The sequence below is a fragment of the Cherax quadricarinatus genome, chromosome 7 (genome assembly GCF_038502225.1).
Source record: "Cherax quadricarinatus isolate ZL_2023a chromosome 7, ASM3850222v1, whole genome shotgun sequence".
Classification (NCBI taxonomy): Eukaryota; Metazoa; Arthropoda; class Malacostraca; order Decapoda; family Parastacidae; genus Cherax; species Cherax quadricarinatus.
Window position 1 is genome coordinate 1,164,388 of NC_091298.1, and position 17,168 is coordinate 1,181,555.

Genomic DNA, 17,168 nt, shown 5'->3' on the forward strand with positions numbered 1-17,168 from the left:
AAAAAAGCCCAAAACCATATTAAATTAAAATCACTATCTACTATTAACATGCTATTAGAAGAATATTAAAAACCACTTTATCATAATGAGAAGAAAGGCTTTTTTTAGTACAGCTGTAATAGAAAATAACTTAGTTTTCTATTACTTATGCAACCTTGCACTACAATATATGTAACAATGATTTTGATGAACACAATCCTATAAAAAATTAAAAACATTACTTCAAATGTATTAAACAGAATTGTTTACTTAAAAATGGTCAGCCTGCTCTATGTTCAAAATGATGCTCTATTATAATTTTGGAATATATCTATTAATGAACATTTACTAAAATTATTGCTGTAAGTATAATCATCCACTGCTGAATATTTCTGTCACATCCACTGCTGAATGATATTTCTTTCACATCTGCTGCTGAGTGATATTTGTCGATTTATTGGGCAACAAGGAATACATCAGAAAACAGATTCAATGACTGACAAACTTCCTCCGTTGAGTGAGAAATACTGTATTAGTGTGCTCCAATCTGGAACAATCCCAGAAAAGAAAACATACAGATATTTTATGGGATATAAATGTGCCACATCAGATGCAAGATATCTGCTTGACATAAATACGAGGGGCTATCAAAAAGTTCGTAGACTGCCGTAAAATAAAATATATAGGTTACGTAATCACCTAATTGAAGTTGTCTCCCTTGAAGTATTCTCCTTGGAAAGCTACACACTGATCCTAGCACCTCTGCCACTTTCTAAAGCATTTCTGGAACTCTTCTTTCCTAATAGCATTTAGTGCAGCCTGTGATTATGCTTGAATCTTCTCATGTCATTAAAATGCCATTTCCTGAGTGCCATTTTCATTTTTGAGAAGAGAAAGAAGTCACAGGAAGCTACATCTGGGAAGTAGGGTTGGGATAACTGCCATGTTGTTCCTGACCAGAAAACAATGAATGGTCTTTCTGGTTTTCAGGGAACAAGCAGGGCATAAATTTTGCAGCCACTCACCTTGTGTTCAAATTTTTAGTCACAGTGCTTTGACATGACCCATAAGAAATTTTCACAACACCTGCTATGCCCTGCATACTCTGATGATGATCTATAAATAACCTTCCTCACTTTTTCAATGTTGGTGTCTGCTTTTGATGCTGATGAGCAACCAGTGTCGTTCATCCTCAACTTACGTTCCTCCTGCTTTGAATCAAGAAAACTATACAAAACACTATTTAACCTATTGTTTTATAGCCAAATGCTTGCTGAAGCATTTTGTAAGTTTTACAAGCCATTTTGTTGAGTTGGAAACAGAATTTCACACATATCTGTTGTTCCTTCTTTTAAAGATTCCATTCTTTACACAAAAAAATCAAAACAATGCACTGGCAACATGACAAAAAATGCCCATCTAACTTTAACTCTTGAGGTTATGCTATTCACACAGGAGTTGTGATCTATGCCACTGCCATATTTTACCCACCCAGGAAGAATGACAAATTTGAGTCAGGGAATTTTTTGATAGCACTTCATAATGTTACGAGGCACATTATTTGAATTAATAAGATTTATGAACAAATAATATACTGTGTTCAACTTCCTGAACAGTATAAATACATTCAGCAGATGTTTTAGAATTACTGTGCAAGCGAGTTATTCTGTCACCATGATCCCTCATATACTTGCCACTGGTGCACATGAGGTGCTTCATTATGATTTAGTAGCATTCATATAAAAAAATATGTAAAATAACAAAAATATTGTATTTCTTTTCCCCCATGAAGAATATGGATATATGAGAGTAAGACAACAAATATTGGTATAAAGACACTTGCAGCAAAGAAGAACTTTTTATTTATACAATGTTTCAAGGAGGAGAGGTTTATCAACCCTCTAGTGCGAGGGTGGGCAACCCTGTAGTCAACTGCCACAAGGGGCAAATTTGCCATGAAAATGTGGCAGTTTCTCAAGTTTTGCATGGTGAGGCAAATTTCACTTCACATTGTACAAATAAAAGACATTACTTTGCTATAAGTGTCTTTTATACAAACTTTTTTGATTACATAATGGGAGTTAATGAGTAAACAGGTTTGCAGAACATAACTCAGAAACATGTTTCTAGTTGAACATATTTTCATTATTCAGTCCAGGATGATTATACTATTATTATTGACATTCAGCATTATCATCAACATATTGATTATCATTTTTAATTATGACTATTAGTTGTTTATCATTACAAATCATGCATACATTACAGTGGTCCCTTGAATTATGATGGTCTTGAGTTACGATAATTCTGAGTTATGACTTACCTCTGTGAAGAAATTTAGTTTTGAGTTGCAATGAAAAATTTGAGATAATGATATGCATACAATGGTTGGCACGTGTGGGTGGGCCTCAGTCCAGAGACAAGACAGGGTGAGCGGGAGTGAGGGAGGGTAGAAGGAAGGAAGGCAGGCAGAGGGAGGGAGGGAGATTGTACATGGACAAGAAGAGGTAGCAGAGGCTGCATAAGTGTAAATAATAAATCTTAAGTCTACATTTGCTACGAATCTCTACCTGCCCTGCCTTGCCCTGATTTGCCAAGCCCTGGCCTGCTCTGCCTGCCAAGGACTGCCTGCCCTGCCTATCTACCTGCCCAATCCTGTCCTGCCCTGTCTGCTCTGACCAGACCTGCCCTGCCTGCTCTACACTACTTGCTCCATCTTGCTCTACCTGTTCTAGCCTGCCCTGTCCTGCTTGCTCCATCTTGATGTACCTGCTCCAGTCTGTCCTACCTGCTCTGCCCTGCTTGCTCCATCTTGCTCTACCTGCTCCAGCCTGCCCTGCACTGCTTGCTCCATCTTGCTCTACCTACTCTAGCCTGCCCTACCCTGCTTGCTCCATCTTGATGTACCTACTTCAGTATATCCTACCTGCTCTGCCCTGCTTGCTCCATCTTGCTCTACCTGCTCCAGCCTGCCCTGCCCTGCTTGCTCCATCTTGCTCTACCTACTCTAGCCTGACCTACCCTGCTTGCTCCATCTATCTTGATGTACCTACTTCAGTCTATCCTACCTGCTCTGCCCTTCTTGCTCCAATTGCTCTACCTGCTCCAGCCTGCCCTGCCCTGCTTGCTCTACCTGCTCTAGCCTGCCCTACCCTGCTTGCTCCATCTTGATGTGCCTACTCCAGTCTATCCTACCTGCTCTGCCCTGCTTGCTCCATCTTGCTCTACCTGCTCCAGCCTGCCCTGCCCTGCTTGCTCCATCTTGCTCTACCTGCTCCAGCCTGCCCTGCCCTGCTTGCTCCATCTTGCTCTACCTGCTCTAGCCTGCCCTGCCCTGCTTGCTCCATCTTGATGTACCTGCTCCAGTGTGTCCTACCTGCTCTGCCCTGCTTGCTCCATCTTTCTCTACCTGCTCTAGCCTGCCCTGCCCTGCTTGCTCCATCTTGCTCTACCTGCTCTAGCCTGCCCTGCCCTGCTTGCTCCATCTTGCTCTACCTGCTCTAGCCTGCCCTACCCTGCTTGCTCCATCTTGATGTACCTGCTCCAGTCTGTCCCACCTGCTCTGCCTTGCTTGCCCCATCCTGCTCCACCTGCTTCAGCCTGCCCTGCTTACTCCATCTTGCTCTACTTGCTCCAGTCTGCCCTATGTACTCCATCTTGCTCTACCTGCTCCAGCCTGCCCTGCCCGCTTTGCTTGCAATACATGCCTGCTGTTCTTTGGCCTACCCAGCCTGCCCTGGCCTGCCCTGCCCTGCCAGGTATGGCCTACCTACCCTTCCCAACACCACCACATCAATAGCTCTTTCAAATCTAAATACAGTAGAAGATGCACCTCTAGGGTTTCGAAATGAATCACTATAAAACCATGTATTTATGATAGTTTTGAGATGCAATAAGTCTTCTGTAACAGATTAATATCGTAACTCAAGAAATTACTGTATTAGCATTTTATGCTGCTACTGCATCCAAGGGCATTAACGATTCACAGAATAATGCAAAGTAAACTAATGACTAAGTTAGGGATAGTATTTATATTATAAATTTGTTAAATAATTAGAAATATGTATAGTCATTACCAAACAGGTAATAAAGAATTACTTTTTTTCAACATCATCCATCTATCACCAAGGCAGGGTGACCCAAAAAAGAAGAAACACTTTCACCACCAATCACTCCATCACTGTCTTGCCAGAGGTGTGCCAATATTACAACTCGGATGCTCCTCCAAACTATAATATCCTCACTCCCTCTTTCAAAGTGCAGGCACAGTACTTCCCACCTACAGGACTTAAGTCTGGCTACCCAAACATGAGTCCTTGTATTAGTATTATTATTAGCATTATTGTGATTAAATATTACTCTTGGTTACACAGTGACTATCACTTCATTGTGGTGGATGAAACGTCAACTCAGTAAATGCCATACAGGTCGGCCATCACTAATCCAGCATCATTGGGACCTGTAGTGTGCCGGATTAGTGAGTTTGCCAGATTACAGAGTGGTTAGGTTAGAATACACTTAATTAACTTATCAGTAGAGACTCTGCTACATCTTCCTCATTTTCAGCACTGATTTCTCCTCTAATGGCTTCCTGCTGTTGATTTACAACCATCTGCACAATTTCTGAGTCAGTATATTGATGAAATTTGAGTCAGTATAATGATGAAATCTGAAATTATGCTAGCCAAAATTAGTGCCGGATTAATAATGGAACTGGATAACTGATTGCCAGATTAGTGATGGCTGACCTGTATTTTACAAATAATATTAATGGAGTGGTTGGTGTTTGTTTAATATATGCATGAGAGAAGAGATGGTATCTAAGGACTGGCAGAAAGCATACATGGTTCCCTTGTAAAAGGGAAAAAGAGGAACAAGAGAGAATTTAAGATTTATATGTATAGGGGAATAAGCCAGTTAACCCGTAAACAGTCCAAACGCATATATACGTTCACTGCCCCAGTGCCCTGAATATTTTGAAAAATACATTTTTTTTTATATATATAAAAAGAGCACATTTTTCTAAGTGTTATAGGATAAAAAAAAATTTTTAGGATCAATACTTACTGAGATATGAGGCCGTGAAGCTGGCACTTGGCAATCACCTGATGGCAACATGGAGCACTGCTGCTTGCAGAAATTCTACATATGTACCGTTTTTTCCATTTTTTTTTTTTTTTTACTTTTCTTGGTTTTCATGATATGATACTTATGTTTTATAGTAAATCTTTTGATTTCAATGTCAATTGTTGCTTATACACCAATAATATACAGTAGACCATCATTTAGCATGAGTTTATTTGGCACGATCTGGGTATTGCATGATTGAAGAATTGTGGTACAATTTTATGTAACACGTCGTATAATTAATTTAACACGGTTCAGTTTGTGGGAAGGAAAAATAAAATTCTCCTTTGCTCAAGCCACTGCCTTGTTGTGGAGCAGCTGGAGAGCCCTCCTGCCATCCCCTACCACTCCCCGACAACACCCCACCATCCCAGCGTTCATAATTCATACGTGTCCAGTCTAGTCTTTCTCTGCTACAAGGCAGCTGTGTTTATGAATTGTATTATGATATTTTAATTACTATATCTTGTATCTGCCAAGCAATAATGACACCCAGTAACCATACCAGTGTTGCTGAAAGTGGCATGAAGAGGTATAAGTACTTAAGTCTTAGAATTAACAAAGAAACAAAGATATTAGATAAGAGACAACCTGTAGCCATAGTGAAGTGTTACTTTGTACACAGACAAAGAGGTAAACATGAGTTTGTGTGACTAACTGAATGATTGACTTATTGAATGACTTACTAAATGACTGACTTACTGACTTACTGAGTGACCTGACTGACTTAAGAACATAAGAAAGAAGGAACACTGCAACAGGCCTACTGGCCTATGCGAGGTAGCTCCAATTCTCGTACCAGCTTAAGCCAGTGCCTTGACCTAGTGAGGTCAGACATGTCACTTAAGGGAGGAGCAGTGCATCTGACCTAGTAGCACAAGGTAATCAGGTCCAACTCATGCCCACTCATGTATTTTTCCAACCTATTTTTAAAATTACACAATGTCTTAGTGTCTATGACGGTACTCAGGAGTTTGTTCCACTCATCCACAACTCTATTACCAAACTAGTGCTTTCCTATATCCTTCCTGAATCTGAATTTTTCCAATTTAAAGCCATTGCTGCAAGTTCTGTCTATGTTAGATATTCTTAGCACGCTATTTACATCCCCTTTATTAATTCCTGTTTTCCATCTATACACCTCAATCATATCCCCCCTAATTCTACGCCTTTCTAGAGAGTGCAGGTTCAGGGCCCTCAGTCTATCCTCATAGGGTAGATTTCTGATACATGGGATCAACTTTGTCATCCTCCTTTGTACGTTTTCCAGTGCATTTATATCTATTCTGTAATACGGTGACCAAAACTGCACAGCATAATCTAAATGAGGCCTAACCAAAGATATATAGAGTTGAAGAACAACCTGAAGACTCCTATTATTTATACTTCTTGCTATGAAGCCAAGGATTCTGTTAGCTTAACTGCAAACACTAATGCATTGTTGTCTTGGTTTTAGATTACTGCTAACCAGAACTCCTAAATCCTTTACGCAATCTGTAATATTAAGATCTACATTATTTAGTTTATATGTGGCATGGTTATTTTCCTATCCAACATTTAGAACTTTGCATTTGTCCATATTAAACTGCATCTGCCACTTCTCCGACCACCGCATCAGTCTATTCAAATCATCCTGGAGCGTTCTAATGTCCTCATTAGAATGAATTGGACGGCCTATTTTGGTATCATCAGCAAATTTGCTTATGTCACTATTTATTCCCTCATCTATGTCGTTTATGTAGATTGTGAACAACAAGGGGCCCAACACTGACCCCTGTGGAACACCGCTTGTGACGTGCCCCCATTCCGATTTCTCCCCATTTATGCAAACTCTCTGCTGCCTATTCATCAACCATGCCTCAACCCAGGAAAAAATTTCTCCTCCTATTCCATGTGCCTTAAGTTTCCTCAATAGCCTCTCATGTGGAACTCTATCAAAAACTGAAGTCCATATACACAATATCATATTCATTACCATGATCTACCTCCTCAAACACCTTAGTGAAAAAAAAGTTAGTAAATTTGTAAGACAGGAATGCCCCTTTGTAAAACTGTGCTGAGATTCATTAATCAATTTATGCCTTTTGAGATGGCTACGAATTGCTTCGGCATTAATTGATTCCATAAATTTTTCCACTATGGAGGTAAGGCTTATTGGTCTGTAGTCCGAAGCTAAGGACCTGTCACCTGCCTTGTAAATAGGTATTACATTTGCCATTTTCCACTTGAATGAATGACTTGACTAGCTTACTGACTGACTTGACTGAAAGTAAGTCAGTCAAGTCGCTCAGTAAGTCAGTCAAGTCACTCAAGTCATTCAGTAAGTCAGTCAAGTCACTCAGTAAGTTAGTCAAGTCATTCAGTAAGTCAGTCAAGTCACTCAGTAAGTCAGTCAAGTCACTCAGTAAGTCAGTCAAGTCATTCAGTAAGTCAGTCAAGTCATTCAGTAAGTCAGTCAAGTCACTCAGTAAGTCAGTCAAGTCACTCAGTAAGTCAGTCAAGTCACTCAGTAAGTCGGTCAAGTCATTCAGTAAGTCAATCAAGTCACTCAGTAAGTCAGTCAAGTCATTCAGTAAGTCAGTCAAGTCATTCAATAAGTCAGTAAGTCATTCACTAAGTCAGTCAAGTCATTCAGTAATTCAGTCAAGTTACTCAGTATGTCGGTCAAGTCATTCAGAAAGCCAGTCAAGTCATTCAGTAAATCAGTCAAGTCATTCAGTCAGTCAAGTCACTTACTGAGTGACTTGACTGACTTACTGAGTGACTTGACTGACTTACTGAATGATTTGACTGACTGACTGAATGACTTAGACACTCAGTACAACCATCGACTTCAGTAACAGAACCTCTACCATCCACCTCAGCCCAGTAGGGCCACAGCATAACTCTCACTCTCTTCGCAATCATCCACAAACACCAGCACCCACAATTTAAAGTAAGAAATATTATTATTTCTGTTACATTTTAGTCTTCAGCAGTAAAAGCAATACATCACAACAATGAACTACAACTACATGTTCACTTTTATTTTTGTAAGATGTGGAGGCCTAAAAAAAAGTTGTTTGGCTTTTTGGGGCTCCTAGGAAAGTAACCCTATTTTTCCCATAAGTTCTTCAGTTCATCTAACACAATTTTACCTAACACGACATTTTCAGGACCGTAACTACCGTGCTAAATGGCGGTCTACTGTATACAAAATTATTATCATATTATCACAAACACACATGTACACACCTGGCTGAAGCACACACTATTATCTACAACTACACACAAGTATTTACATGTCCCACTTAAGTTTCTAGAAGTCCACAATTGTATGATACTCCATGAAGCATGGATTCATACAGAGTGCCACCCCACACTGGTGACATATGTATCATGTATCCTTCTGCTGTTGGGGTCATTTTGTGGTGGTAGCACAAACAACACACTTTTTCTGGGAATGCTTCTTCTTTGGGGTAAGTGGTATTGGTGCCAGGTAGTGACAGTTAGGGATGATTCGGTCTGGCACTTCCCCCACTGGCTGTGGTTGTGGTTGGGGGACAGGTTGTGGTGTGACAAGTCACTGTTGAGGGGCAGGTACAGGTGTGGTACCATACTTTTTTGCTATCTGTGTTACGACATTCAGGGAGAATTCTGAAAAACTTTGTCGTTTTCCAGTCTTTATTTTGTACATATTGAATGCAATGAGCACTGCAATGTCTACAAGGTGGAAAAGCAGTTTTATATACCACTTGCGACTCCTACACACACAGTCAACGAACCCTATCATCAAGTCACACTTGTCAATTAGTCGCATATTGTTCGTATAGTCGACAACAGCAGCTGGCTTGACAATACATTCATTGGTCTCCCTGTTCACTTTGTCTGTTTGTAACATCTCGTTTCTGTGGATGGGTGACAGCAATGTCATGTCCTGTTTGTCATGCCATGTCAGGCCATGATGTCATTGGCATGAAACACTTGCACTGCACCTTCAACACTGCCTCCACCGAACCTTGGCATATGTTCTCTATTCCTTCTCACTGTTCCACATTTACAGTGGACCCCTGCCTTACGATATTAATCCGTTCCTGAGAGCTCATCGTAAGCCGAAATTATCGCTAGCCGAATTAATTTTCCCCATAAGAAATAATGGAAATCAAATTAATCCGTTCCTGACACCCCAAAGTATGAAAAAAAAAAATTTTTTACCACATGAAATACATGTATTAATTTTAATACACACAAACTGAAGACATGCACAATTATTACTCTACTAAGAATAGAATACATGACACTTACCTTTATTGAAGATCTGGTGATGATTGATGGGATGGGAGGAGGGGAGAATGTGAAAGTTATTGTTTAGAAGGGGACTCCCCGTCCATTAGGACTTGAGGTAGCAAGTCCTTTTCCGGGGTTACTTCCCTTCTTCTTTTAATGCCACTTGGACCAGCTTGAGAGTCACTGGAACTCTGTCACACAACAAATCTGTCCATAGAGCTCTGTCCCTCCCGTTCCTTTAAGACTTTCCTAAAATGGGCCATAACATGTCATTGTACAGGTTACCAACACGGCTTGCAGCAGCTGTGTCAGGGTGATTTTCATCCGTAAAGGTTAGCAGTTCAACCCACTTTGCACACATTTCCTTAATCTCTTTTTTCAATTTCATACTAATTCTCACCCTTTTTACCACAGGGATGGCACTAGAAGCTTTCTTTGGGTTCATGGTGACTTATTTTGCAGTTACAAGCACTAAAAACACTGGGATAATGTGAAATGTACCGAATGTATGCGTAGATGTGACCGCACTGGACGGCTTGTAAACACTGGCATTGAGGCCATACGTGGGATGCGTCCTGGACGAATCATGTAAGGCGAGTTTTTTATCATGAGGCGAGGCAAAATTTTTGCGTTCAAATGATTCATATGGCGGATTTAACGTAACGCGATGAGTTCGTAAGGCGGGGGTCAACTGTATTAGTATTGTTCACACGTAAGAAATCAGCAAGCACAGGGCTTGTATACCAGCTGTCTGTGAACAATGTATGGCCCTTGCCAAGGTATGATTCTATCATTTTTGAACAACATCACCAGAAATGCCCAACATGTGCCTGGTATCGTCGAGTGTGTTTTTCCGGTGTATACAATCACATCCAACACAAAACCACTCTCACAGTCACACATAACAAAAAGTTTTATACCAAGGCGATGACGTTTGCTTGGTATATATTGCTTGAATGACAGTCGTCCCTTGAACAGAATTAAGGACTCGTAAACAACAATGTTCTTGAAGTGATAAAAGTAGGCACTGAATTTCTGCTTCATAGAGAGAAACACTTCTTGGATTTTGTATAGAAGGTAATTTCTGTTGGGCCTATTCCTGTCTGAGAAGTGCAACATTCGTAGCAACAGAGTGAATCTGTTGCAGGGAAGGAGGTCACGGAAGACAGGAGTACTCATAAAGTAGTCTGTGGCCCAGTAGTTAAGTATATTGTTCTTATAGGTATGTGGCATAAGCATGACAGTGGCAAGAAATAAAAACATTTCAGCCACTGTTGTATCTTTCCATCTGCGTAGCCGTGACGATTCCCCAACCTCTGCTGTATTGTCCATGATATAGTGGTAATAATTGTTTGTCTGGGTCACTATCAAGTTCATTATAGGCTCGTCAAAGTATAACTGGAAAAAGTCTAACTCTGTAGACTCATTCATTATGGGACATTCTGGCAGGATGCCACTTCCACTCGCATAAAATTCAAAAGGCTGTGGCACAAATATACTTTGTGTCCAGTTCCACTCTCGGTCACATGGTGCAGAGTGGACCTCTGGCATGGGGTGTGAGGGGATGCCGGGCGGTTCTTTGTCTGTCCACCCACCGCGCCATGTGGTCCAGGCACCGTGCCACCCACCACTATTTCCTCCATCCCCGCATATTCACCTTCATGATCACTTTCACTATCAGTGGCCGGGGTTTTGGATCGTGACCTGCCACAACCCTTGCCACCAAATGCAAATGGCACACTGCCTGAACGTAGGCAACGACGCCTAAAAGTACACTTCAGTGGTGAATAATGATCACTATCACTAGACGAATCCTCTAATGGCATAAAATCAATCTCATCGTCACTTACATCACTTTCACTATCACTAAAACACCGGAAAAATGATAGTTTCCTCTTGCGTAGTTGCCTATGGGTAACACTTGCCACTCCAGAGGTGCTTGGCCCAGGGTCTTGCATGGCCACATTGGCCATCCCAGAAGTGCTTGGACTAGGGTCTGGTGTGGCCACACTGGCCACCCCAGAAGTGCTTGGCCTAGGGTCTGGTGTGGCTACACTGGCCACCCCAGAGGTGATGGGCTGAGGGTCATCTGGGTTATTGTCTGTATTTTTACTATATCAAGGCCACTATATTAGTGGCCAAATCTGCATCAGATCCGCTAAACTGATGTTCTATATCACTTTCCTCAAATAATAGTGCTAATACGACGAGGCGTGAGTGAATCACGAGGATGTGCCATGATGTTGACCCAAGATGGAGCTGAATGTAACTGGTCCTACCATGCAGTACCCAGGCATCCCTGATTTTTTTCATACGGCGCACACTGAGTGCGCACACCCATTCTCTCATCTCTAGGCGACTCGGGCCTATTGCGCCAATTTTGAAGGAATGAAAAATGAAATGTAAATATACGTTTGGGGCAGTAGCGGTAAAAATGTATACGTATATATGTTTGAGCCATTTACGGGTTAAGTATACCAAGTAAAGTGAATGGCTGAATTATTATTGAGAGGATTATGAGTAAGACAATAATAGGATTGCAGAGTAGCAGGGAGGATGTAGGAAGGGTTGGGGATGTGTAGACTAAGTGTTTACATTGAACAATTTAAGTGAGCAGTACTGTGATGAGGGTAAGAGCTGTTTGCTGCTTTTACTGATTTAAAAAAAAAAAAAAAAGGGTATATGATAGGGTGAACAGGGAAGCCATGAGGCACATGTTGTTAATGTATGAAATAAATGGAAGATTACTAAAAGCAGTAAAGAGTTTTTATGTGCATAGTAAAACTCAGGGTACGTAGAAAAAAGTGAAGGACTATATACCACTAAAAGCAAGACTAGGAAAGGGATGGTATGTCACCATGGTTGTTTAACATATTTATAGATGAGGTGGAAAGAGAAGTGATTCCTGTGGTAATAGGGAGAAGTGTGGGATTAAAAAATTTTGGATCTAATGCAAAGTGGAGTTATCACAGTTGTTTTTGCCAATGACACAGATGTTTTGGGAGATTCTGAAGCCAAGTTACAAAAGCTGGTGGATGAGACTGGGAGGATATGTAGAAGAAGGAAGTCAAAAGTGGAGAGAGAAGAGCAAGGTGATAATGGCAAAAAAAAAATCTAGGCAATGATAGGATGAATATCAGATTGGACAAAGTAAGGGTTATGAAGGAAGTGGATTAATTCAGGTATTTGGGAGTGGGCACATCAGCAAATGGGTCAATGAAAGACAAGATGATCCAAAGAAAAAATGAAAGGAAAAAAGGTAGGTAGTATATTGGGTCATCTTTGGAAAGATATAGAGGCACAACAGGAAATGTACCAGTGTATACTGATGCTTAACATTCCTAAATGGGTGTGATTATGCTCAGCATGCATATAGGTTATAATACTAGTGATTAAAATTAGCAACTGTCTAGTTTAGCAAGCTTACCAACACCAAAATGATGCACAATAAATAAGCCATTATTCTAAACCCCCAAGAAGTGATGACAATTTAAGAAGAAAAAGAAGCAAAAGGAAATAAATAGAAACTACAGTGTAAGTTCCTTTAGGACACTTTCTAAGTGATTCCTGTACATGTAGATAATCATCCCAGTGATAACTGCCTTGTAGATGGCACTAACCACAAAATTCCTCATCAGAGCCATCGGGGCAGTCACGGATGAGGTCACAACGTTTATCCTTGTGGATGCAGTTTGACATATCACCACAAATGAACTCATACCACTCACAAGATGGAGGCACTAGTTTTATAAAACAAAATTAATTATGTTACTCCCAAAAAATAACACACTTGGATCTTTTTAACCAGTAATGTTTACAAACTGGAAAGCACATAAAATAAATGAAGAACATGTAAAAATACAAACATTTAACATATTATGGAAGTAAGATATACATGCACAATCAAGACATTCATTACAAGAGACGTAAATGTCTTAACTGTGCATATGTGCCTTGTTCCCACAATCTGTCAGTATTAAAATACCAGTACGTACTTGTACAAATTTACATTTGTCACATCACTACATATACAATGACAAGAGTTGTGCGATATGTAACTACATCTATCATCCTAAGCCTTTGAAGAGACATAAAATTAATTTACATCCTGTATATATTTATGGACAATTATAATAATATATTATAATGTACTTGTGGATTAATTTCTTCTATAAAGAGACCTAAAACACTCTGAAAATTCTTCTCTCAGACCTGAGAGAAGAATTTTCAAATAATAGACAGAAGAGGAAATACCCTTTCACCAGTTAATTTCCTACAAAGTTTGCTACTTTAAATTTTTTTCAGCATGCTGGCTATCTCCCACCAAAGCAGGTGATCCTTGCTGAGGGTTATCATTACACAGACTTTTTTAAATGATATGAACTGTATTACGTAATTATTATTTAAATACTGTGAATTGTATTATGTAACTATGATGTTTACTCTTAAGTCAAAATGGCAATCCTGCTGTACAGTTTTCTCCATGTATTGCTTGTATCCATCTAATAATTAAAAAAGCCCATCATTAGTCATACATTATCAATTTAATGAACATCAAACACATAAGGGCAGATGTTCTGAAGGTTAGCTGAAGTAGTTTGATGTATATCCTATTTAATAAATGTTCTTTGTGAAAAGGCAATCAAAGAAATTGACCTAGTTCACAGCACATCATAATGTTCAGTATTATCAAAGGATTTGCAGGTTGAAAAATAATCCTAAAATAATTAGAGTAACAGATTTTCTAAAAAAAAATACATTATTTGCTGAGAGACAAATATAGACAGGACAATATTCAAACTTTGCAAGCATTGCAGCCAGGGCCTATGAGAGGGGATTCAGCTGGTACATTGCTCCGGGGCCCAGATGTAAATCTCTGAAGGGTCCCCATAGCCACAGACATTTTATTTTTATTTTTTCATTTGATTTTTTGGCAATTTCAACTATTTTTAGCTCTTTCTAGAAAAATAAATTATATAAAATTCACATAGACTGGGGGCCTCAGCCTACCCCAAGGGGCCCCAAAGCAGTCAAGTTCCACCTTGTAGGCCCTGATTGCTGCTCATATACACCCAAAATACTAAGAACAAATTATACCCTTAAACCATTTTTTTAAATTTTAATATAACAGAAGAAATTTTACTATATGGCTCCATATTCTGTAGTTTTTTTTTTTTTTTTTTTGAATACACACTAAAGAATAACACCAGCAAACATAATATACGTATTTGATTTACTTGAATACATCACCAATAACCCTACCTGGCCTACAACTGCCACCGGGTATGGTAGGGTTGCCTTCATAACCACTGGCACACAATTCACAACGACGTCCTTGATATCCCTGTCTGCAACTGCATGTTACCAGACCATCATTAGCCAAGTAGCAAGAGGTGCCAAACCTATGGAGAGATACATGTTTGGTTCTTTCTCTTTTAGCATTATGTTACTGTATTAAAACTCTCAGAACTCATGAAAGGTATATCGAAGGTTCAACAGCTATTACTATTACTACTACCCCAACTTCCTCCCCTATGTATACTCAGTGTGTCCATGTGATGTATGTACTGACTCTGCAAAGGCCCAGGTGGGCAAAATGTCTCCTTAGCTAATATATCATTCAGTTGCATATTTGTCCATTTACCTGATTACTGTCAGTATTACTACTAATAATTACACATTTGTTCAATAAACTGCAGCCTTTAATTCAAATTCTCTGTGTTATGACAATTATAAATGTACTCTACAACCATTTATGAATAATTATCACTTGTGTTGTACCTTTAGTTTTATCAAAAATGCAATGCATACTTTGGATTATAAATATTTTGTTTACAATTATCAGTACTCCATGTTTTAAATTTCTAGTGCCTTAAAATTATTATGGAATCATCAATATTATTTCACATCATTATTATTATTCTTGGTATCACTTATTACATTAAGTTTACATCTTGTTATTATTATAAGTGACATCATTACTACATTAGGTAATCTCATTAACCCTTTAAGCACAGGATAATAAACAACAAAAAAAGTACACTTACTGATTATTAGGAGATGTCAGAGGGCAAGAGCATGGCAGACAAGGAATACCATTTGCAGGATCACCATACTCCATAGCACTACACTCAAGATCTGGTACACAACGACCTAGCCAAGGCCCTTGTTGTACCCTACGGTAGTTTGGTGCACAATCCTAGCATAAAAAAAGACTGTGTGAATGGAGTGTATATACAGATACATGAGGCTTTGCATGGGAGAAAAGAATAAGCACCACACTGGCCAAAACCCAGGTTGGTAAATGACTCAATTCTTTAATGTGTCATCTATTTGTGGGAATATATAGATATTGTCTTCTGCATCTGAAAGTTGGGCTCAGAGCCCCAGAATAAAGTATGGTAATTTGTCCTTCATAGCTCCGATCTCTCACACAACTGCATTTTTCTCCACTGTTTGAATTTGGCACTTATTATTTTCTGCTGTACAATGCCTCATACACTGTTTACAAATGTACATATAAGACTCTCTCTCTGGTTCAGTGGCTAATGTAATGGGCTGGTATATGTAGGACCTCTAATGTAATGGGCTGGTATATGTAAGACCTCTAATGTAATGGGCTGGTATATGTAGGACCTCTAATGTAATGGGCTGGTACATGTAGGACCTCTAATGTAATGGGCTGGTATATGTAGGACCTCTAATGTAATGGGCTGGTACATGTAGGACCTCTAATGTAATGGGCTGGTATATGTAGGACCTCTAATGTAATGGACTGGTATATGTAGGACCTCTAATGTAATGGGCTGGTACATGTAGGACCTCTAATGTAATGGGCTGGTATATGTAGGACCTCTAATGTAATGGGCTGGTATATGTAGGACCTCTAATGTAATGGGCTGGTATATGTAGGACCTTTAATGAAATGGGCTGGTATATGTAGGACCTCTAATGTAATGGGCTGGTATATGTAGGACCTCTAATGTAATGGGCTGGTATATGTAGGACCTCTAATGTAATGGGCTGGTATATGTAGGACCTCTAATGTAATGGGCTGGTATATGTAGGACCTCTAATGTAATGGGCTGGTATATGTAGGACATCTGAACTGCTGATCTGAACCCTGATCACCCAACTGAATTATTATTCATTCACTGCACATATGTGCACCAGTATACTTATGCACATGTGCATAAGTATACTGATGCACATATACAATTAATTGGTAATTCATGGACTCCCAGAATCTGAAGGAGGCTCAGGAAGCAGAAGATGAGAACAGGAGGAATGTGAGAGTGTAATAATCATTGAGTGCATAGGAGAGGAAGAGAAAAGGTAGATGGCAAATTTTCAGAGAACTGGAGGGTTTTCCCAAGGCAAACAATGCCCAATCAAACTAAACTTTTGGTCCCATACAGCTCAGGACAGGATCTTACAATAGAAAGAGCACCTGAAAACCACATGACACTACAATTGTGTAAGCCTGGATTGGGACACGGTAGTGATAGAGAGGTGACAGCTGAGGGAGTATGAGAAAATGTGAAAGGCACTAAGAAGAGCAGCAGATAAGGGGCCAGGTAGAGGGAGCACCCAAACTCAAAGAACTCTGCAATATGCAACCCCAATCCCTTTCAAAGCTGTCTCAGCTCTGGGTCATCCCCCATTCCCCAGCACGAACACTAACACTAACACCCCACCATTACTCTTCTCCCCATGCCCTCCCCCTTCCCTGACTATAACCTTATCTTTGACCCCTTCCCCAGTAGTAATGTGTAAACCAACCTTGGACCAACCTC

General features: G+C 39.8%; 1 protein-coding gene across 50 annotated transcripts in view; it reads right to left on the reverse strand.

Annotated features, from left to right (window-relative positions):
* The window catches only part of trol (terribly reduced optic lobes), a 960,590-nt gene that overhangs the window by 296,279 nt on the left and 647,143 nt on the right, over positions 1 to 17,168 (reverse strand). For 49 of the 50 annotated variants that reach the window (XM_070082142.1, XM_070082177.1, XM_070082160.1 and 46 more), the window contains 3 exons: positions 15,420 to 15,571; positions 14,635 to 14,774; positions 12,993 to 13,112 (listed from right to left, as the gene is read on the reverse strand). In XM_070082142.1, coding sequence (XP_069938243.1) covers positions 12,993 to 13,112; positions 14,635 to 14,774; positions 15,420 to 15,571 — 412 coding nt within the window. The remainder of the gene's footprint in view (positions 1 to 12,992; positions 13,113 to 14,634; positions 14,775 to 15,419; positions 15,572 to 17,168) is intronic. The other variant, XM_070082139.1, reaches the window with a different exon arrangement.